The sequence below is a fragment of the Salvelinus fontinalis genome, chromosome 17 (genome assembly GCF_029448725.1).
Source record: "Salvelinus fontinalis isolate EN_2023a chromosome 17, ASM2944872v1, whole genome shotgun sequence".
NCBI classification, from domain to species: Eukaryota; Metazoa; Chordata; class Actinopteri; order Salmoniformes; family Salmonidae; genus Salvelinus; species Salvelinus fontinalis.
Window position 1 is genome coordinate 19820927 of NC_074681.1, and position 7270 is coordinate 19828196.

Genomic DNA, 7270 nt, shown 5'->3' on the forward strand with positions numbered 1-7270 from the left:
AGGCCCTATCATTAAACTAGTCAACATAACCTTTAGTTGAAATGGCTTTCACAAGTTAGGCCTAACATAACATTACAAGATGTATGTTATTGGTTTAAGCTCCTGCTTCATGTTTTTTTCCCGGTCAATCAGGCTGAGTGAGTTTCAGTCCCTGAGAGAGCCTACAGGTCATTCCATGATTGAATGATGTGTAGCATATTGGTATATGTAACATAGGAAGTAGTTTGCAGGGGAATTAAAGGCTCAACGCAAAAATATTAATTTAAAAAATATTAATTTATATATATATATTTTTTTTAAATAAATTATTATGATTTTTCAGCGGGTGCTGCAGCACCCTCAGCACCTCTACTTCCCACGGTTATGCTATGCAATATTTGTTCTCGCACAAATAGGCTACTGTATGTGTGGCCAGGTTAATTATTCGATTGGTCTGAATAGCTAGCAGTCTGTTTTCACTCAGGCTAAGAAACGTGTCCTTACATCACCCTTGGAATGCTCGAACCACGACTACAGCTGAAGAGACACACACACACTTTTAGAACAGAGAGTCAGAGGGACACGCACTAGACTAGAATAGTGGGGTTGATGCAATCGTTTCAGATTAGACCGGAGTTTGCTTTTCATTTAATTTATTTGGAATTCTGCAGTGAAAGCGCCTGCGCTAGCTAACTGTACGTGACGTCGAAACCAACATGGCGGTCAAGGTGACTTCGGCATCGCTTGCTTTACGTTTCAGAAATCGCTTTTAATGTTGTCTGCATGTTTTATCTGTTTTGTATTGGGTATATGACTATATCGTTTAAGGGATTATTTGAGTCTCTTTTTAGCGGGTGTAGGGCATTCATTGTTCCGTGCATCACTGCGGTAACGCCCGGTCTCTGGCCTTGAATGAACATCCACTAGGCGGAGTTAGCGATAAGGCTAGCATCTACATCTGATTAACATTGCGATACTAGCTATCTACTAACTCACAAGATTGTGCAATAATGACAACCGCATCACTCAACTACTATCGTGTGTCTAAATACCCTCGTATCCGCTCTGCTCTTTGCTGTTTTAAATCTAACGAGTCATTTGAAGAAGGGTTTGTGTCTTCATCTTTTGAGTAACGTTACTGTAGCTAACTAGCCAGTAGCTAGCTAGTTAGCAGTAGCAGTGTTTCCTGGTCAACTCACCTGCAGTAACAGTTGGTGTGATACTTTGCATTTGCATTCGTTTTGACAATAATTATATGTCTTGTAGGATAGCAGTCTTTCAAGTCCTCTGTTTGCTTTTGGAATCTTTTCATTTGTAATTTCCAATTGCAAGGAGACACACTTTATCCCAGTGTCAGCTAGCTAGTATTGATTACAAAACCAAATAGCTAGTTAACCGTTTACATTATGTAAATGTAACTAGCCGCTGTGTATTTGTTTTTGCTGCAGAACGAGTCATTACCTTAACATTTTTATCTTAATCATATTGCTTGGCAGGTGCAATCCACCAAACGGGCAGACCCGAGCGAATTGAAGGTTATCTTTCTCAAGGTAAGAACAACTCTTTGGCCTTCAACTTTAGCCTGCCTCAAATGATCACTATGCACAGTTTATATGCAAAGTGACTCACAATCACAGCTTGGAAGCAGCTACCCTCCCTAAATCCTAACCTCCACCATCCGGAAGATGATGCGAAACGGACTATAGTTCAGTTCCTTGGGGAAACATCTAGGGTCACTATCCCCCCAGGGTGAACTGAAGTCATGATTTAGCTTGAGGGAATCTTGTGGGGAGCTGTGTCACTATGCTCTTTAATTAAAGACCAACCCACAAACGTTATGTAGTTCTGTCCTTGAGCTGTTCTTGTCTATTAATGTGCAGTATTATTAAATGTTTTGTGTGGAACTTAAGATGAGTAGCTGTGGCTTTCGCAACAGCTAATAGGAATCCTAATAAAATACCAAAATACACACAACAACACAGTAATGGTGAAAGGTGTATCTCAATAGTGTTTCCTCTTCATCTGTTCTACATGAGAAGAGGCTATAGAGTAGAATGCACCCTATGCATTAAATCACTGAGAAGGGCATGAGTGCCCGGCTGGTAGCAAACATCAGTGTCAGTTAACCTTGCCACAAGAAATCCCTCTGCCATAGCTTGAGTCATGTGGCATTTGCCTGTGTTTGAATGTGGCAGGCATTCTGTGATGGAGTAAGCAAGCATCTATCGGCTGAATTACAAAGCTGATTGCCTGTGTGTTCACACTGTGTCATCGTCGGCATGGGAGGGCTGTCAGTTCTGCCTGTTTCCCTCCCTGGCAGGGCACCTATACACTGAGTGTACAAAACATTAGGAACACCTTCCTAATATTGTGTTGCACCCCTTTTGCCCTCAGAACAGGCTCAATTCATTGGGGCATGTACTCTACAAGGTGTCAAAAGAATTCCACAGGGATACTGGCACATCTTGACTCCAATGGTACCCATAGTTGTGTCAAGTTGGCTGGATGTCCTTTGTGTGGTAAACCATTCTTGATACACACGGGAAACTGTTGAACGTGAAAAACCCAGTAGCGTTGCAATTCTTGACACACACAAACCAGTGCGCCTGGCACCTACTACCATACCCTGTTCAAAGGCTCTTAAATATTTTGTCTTGCCCATTCACTCTTTGATTGGCACACATACACAATGTCTTAAGGCTTACAAATCCTTCTTTAACCTTCTTTAACATTGAAGTGGATATAACAGGTGACATCAATAAGGGATCATAGCTTTCACCTGGTCAGTCAGCAGATGGTACATTAGGCTATACACAGGGGGGGGGGGGGGGTTATACACATTTTACATACTGTATGTCATGTGAGAGTTAGAGGTCATGTATTAGTCAAAACATTGAAAGATTGTACAGCATTTAGTATTCAGCATTTCTTAGAACCCGCTGAAGCTGTGAGTTCCATGTTGAACATAAATAATGGCACTTCTAAATTGTATTTACAGTTGCACACTGTTGTGCTTGATCCTTCATGGCTCTGTGGATGAAACAGCAGTCAGTGCCTCGTATGGGCTAATAGAGCTACTGAAAACATAACATAAAGCCTAAGATGGCTTAGCTCACAAAGCTAGTCCGAGCCGACTAGATGAAAAATTGGTCAGTGTCCCCTGGAGCTAGGTTCTTAACCCTACTTGCTCCTGTAAGTCGATCTGGATAAGAATGTCTGCTAAATTACTAAAATGAAAGGTTAGGTAAAGAGACCTTACCCAAAATACTTTCTGGAAAGTTCTTATTCCTTTAAGGAATCGGAATCTTTGTAAATAGGCTAGTTCACCTTTAGTTGTCAGTCGGACATGTCAAGTCATATGCATAACTCAGTAGGCGTGCTGAGGGTGCTGCAGCACCCCCTGAAAAGTCGGAATATATTTTTTTTTACTGTATTAAAAAAGTGGTGCACTGGGCCTTTACTAGTATTAGCGGACCAATATAGATGTCTGTTGCGCAGCAAAAAATCATTCAATCTCTGCTTTGGCAAAAAAAGTATGTGGTATGATGAAGAACAGTATCTTGCAGGATTCAATAGTTGGAATTGTAAGAGTTGTTGCTATGTCCCTTTCTCTGTGATTCTGTCATTCTAATGGAATCCAGAAAGAACAAAACCCTGTTCTCAAACATATCAAATTAAATATTTTTCTTGATCAAATAACATGAAAAACAACCACTTTGTACATTATTAATTTACCGTCCTTACAAACCACTTAATGTAAATGTATATTACTGTATTGTACATAGGCTGTTCATCTAGGATTGTACCTGTAGACTTTTCATCACCATGATGGAAAAACATTTAGTACATTGAGACATCAAGTGGTTTGTGGTGATGTGGCTCAGTTGGTAGAGCATAGCGCTTGCAATGCTAGGGTTGTGGGTTTGATTCCAATGGGGGGCCAGTATGAAAATGCATACACTCACTACTGTTATTTTCTCTGGATAAGAACATCTACTAAAATGTAAAAGAAACTGAAATGGTCATTTTAACGTAGAAAAAGCTGCATTTGCAAAGTATTTCAAGAGACTGAAAAACATTTCAAGGAAGTATTTTTATATTAACTGTTTTGTACAGATAATTATCAAACTCAAGTCACATGCTGGTAAACACTCACACATTTATTTTACATTATTTTCACAAAAGTAGTGCACTGGGCCTTTACTAGTCCTGTGTTAGTGGTCTGGTATAGACAGGGGCAAGAAAAAATCGCAGCACCCCCAAACTACTTCCTGTGGCTATTGTCATACGTAGTTATATTTGGAGAGTGATGCTCATTGATTGAGCATATCTTATGTATATAGGCTTTCCAGTTCACACATTGTCTACACACAGTGCACAGTTTATACTGCCAGAGTGTGGGGCCTTAATAAAATCAATGCCCTTATCGTGTGTCTACCCAGGAAGAAGTAAGAGCCACATTATAGCGTCACATTTAGAACCACCTTAGCATGTCAGTGTGATGGATAAGAGTTAAGTCAGGAACCCAAACTCCCCCTGTATGCATTCTGTCCTAACCCCCCTCAACATGTCAGTGTTTAGCAGGAAACTCAAAATGATGTGATGTGGGTTTCTGTCGTAATTCTTCTAAGCATGACAGAGGAGTTGATAATGCGCAGGGTTATGATTGTTATAACAGTACAAGGAACGGACCCAGTGTGACTCTGTCTGTCATAACCCCTCCAGCATGCCAGTGTGGTGGATGCAGATGGCGAGAAGTTAATGACCCCGGGGGACTTTGTGCAGAAATACCTGGGCCTGCACACACAGATCCACCACAACCCCAAAACTGTACAGCTCATCGCAGGTGTAGCTGATACCACCAAGGACGGGTAAGGAGCTGCCTACATTCACCCTCTCTCTGTCATCCTCTTTGTCTATCTTTATTTCGCACACCCTCTCTTCACCAAAAGATGGGTAAAGAGCTGCCTCCCTTCTCTCTCTCTGTTCTCTCTTTCTGTGGAACAGTTGCTCAAGCATCCTGCCTTGTCTCCTTCCCTTTCTATTTATCTCTCTCTCCTGTGTCTCATTTCAATTCAAAGGGCTTTATTTGCATGGGACATATGTTTAATCGATACCGATTAATCGGCCTATTTATTTATTTGTAATAATGACAATTACAACAATACTGAATGAACACTTGTTTTAACTTAATATAATAAATCAATAAAATAAATTTAGCCTTTAAATAAATAATGAAACATGTTCAATTTGGTTTAAATAATGCAAAAACAAAGTGTTGGAGAAGAAAGTAAAGTGCAATATGTGCCATGTAAAAAAGCTGACGTTTAAGTTCCTTACTCAGAACATGAGAACATATGAAAGCTGGTGGTTCCTTTTAACATGAGTCTTCAATATTCCCAGGTAAGAAGTTTTAGGTTGTAGTTATTATAGGACTATTTCTCTCTCTACCATTTGTATTTCATATACCTTTGACTATTGGATGTTCTAATAGGTACTTTAGTATTGCCAGCCTAATCTCGTGAGTTTATAGGCTTGAAGTCATAAACAGCGCAATGCTTGAAGCAGAGCGAAGAGCTGCTGGCAAATGCAGGAAAGTGCTGTTTGAATGAATGCTTACGAGCCTGCTGCTGCCTACCACCGCTCAGTCAGACTGCTCTATCAAATCATAGACTTGGTTATAACATAATAACACACAGAAATACGAGCCTTAGGTCATTAATATGGTCAAATCTGTAAACTATCATTTTGAAAACAAAACGTTTATTCTTTCAGTGAAATACGGAACCATTCCGTATTTCACTGAAGTCTAATATTGCATTGCACAACCTTCAATGTTATGTCATAATTATGTACAATTCTGGCAAATTAATTACCGTCTTTGTTAGGAAGAAATGGTTTTCACACAGTTCTCAACGAGCCATGTGACCCACTGCTGCATATACCCTGACTCTGCTTACACTGAACGCAAGAGAAGTGACACAATTTCCATAGTTCAAAGAAATTCATGTTAGCAGGCAATATTAACAAAATATGCAGGTTTAAAAAATATATACTTGTGTATTGATTTTAAGAAAGGCGTTGATGTTTATGGTTAGGTACACATTGGTGCAAAGACGGTGCTTTTTTCGAATGCGCTTGTTAAATCACCCGTTTGGTGAAGTAGGCTGTGATTCAATGATAAATTAACAGCCACCGCATCAATTATATGCAACGCAGGTCAAGCTAGATAAACTAGTAATATCATCAACCATGTGTAGTTAACTAGTGAGTGATTGTTTTTTATAAGACAAGTTTAATGCTAGCTAGCACCTTACCGTGGCTCCTTGCTGCACTCGCATAACAGTTAGTCAGCCTGCCACGCAGTCTCCTCGTGGAGTGCAATGTAATCGGCCATAATCGGTGTCCAAAAACGGCGATTACCGATTGTTGTAACTTGAAATCGGCCCTAATTAATCGGCCATTCCTATTAATCGGGCGACCTCTGTTATAGAATAATAGTGAAGACATCAAAACTATGAAACAACATATGGAATCATGTAGTAACCAAAAAAGTGTTAAACATATCTAAAAATATGTTTTTATATTCTTCAAAATAGCAAACCTTTGCCTTGATGACAGCTTTGCACATGCTTGGCAGTCTGTTGCAGGGTGCAGAACCACACATCTGTGTCATTCAGAGCTGATTAAAAGTAAAGACCTACAAGCAGCCAATCCCCAATGAACCTTCTAAATTTAGTTCAGTCTAGAGAAATGAACTGAAATCCATGACAATTGGTTAACAATATTTTAAATACATGGGGTATTTTTAGAAATACTGCATGGTCTAATCTCACCCTACGTCATTGTTGACATTTTTCTGATGTTTCAGCGAAAGCTGAGCCTTTCTCCTTCTGATTGGATGTTGTGTAAGTGAAGCTTTGTCCTGCATGGCTTCATGTGTGTAATGTGTTTTAATGTTGCCTCTTTCTCTCTTTCCACAAAACACACACAGGCTGATCTCGTTCCAGGAGTTCTTAGCGTTTGAGTCGGTGCTGTGTGTTCCGGATGCCCTCTTCATCGTAGCCTTCCAGCTGTTTGACAAGACTGGCACTGGAGACATCTCTTTTGGTACGTTACTGTGTGTACATGCTTTCGTCAACTGTTCCCATGGTTTCAGCCCAGAAAATGTTGCAATCATTTAATTGTTAATAGGATTACTATTTAGCACACTATTACGTTCTCTCTAAATCACTCACACACACTTTTTAGTGCTTGAGAGGGGGTGAGTGTGTGTGTGTGCCTGGCATGC

General features: G+C 40.1%; 1 protein-coding gene across 1 annotated transcript in view; it reads left to right on the top strand.

The window, feature by feature from the left end:
- Nucleotides 1–434: 434 nt before the first annotated feature.
- The window catches only part of slc25a12 (solute carrier family 25 member 12), a 25460-nt gene continuing 18624 nt past the window's right edge, over nucleotides 435–7270 (top strand). The window contains exons 1-4 of the mRNA XM_055866545.1: nucleotides 435–707; nucleotides 1476–1529; nucleotides 4705–4850; nucleotides 6974–7089. Of these exons, the coding sequence (XP_055722520.1) occupies nucleotides 696–707; nucleotides 1476–1529; nucleotides 4705–4850; nucleotides 6974–7089 (328 nt within the window). The 5' untranslated portion in view covers nucleotides 435–695. The remainder of the gene's footprint in view (nucleotides 708–1475; nucleotides 1530–4704; nucleotides 4851–6973; nucleotides 7090–7270) is intronic.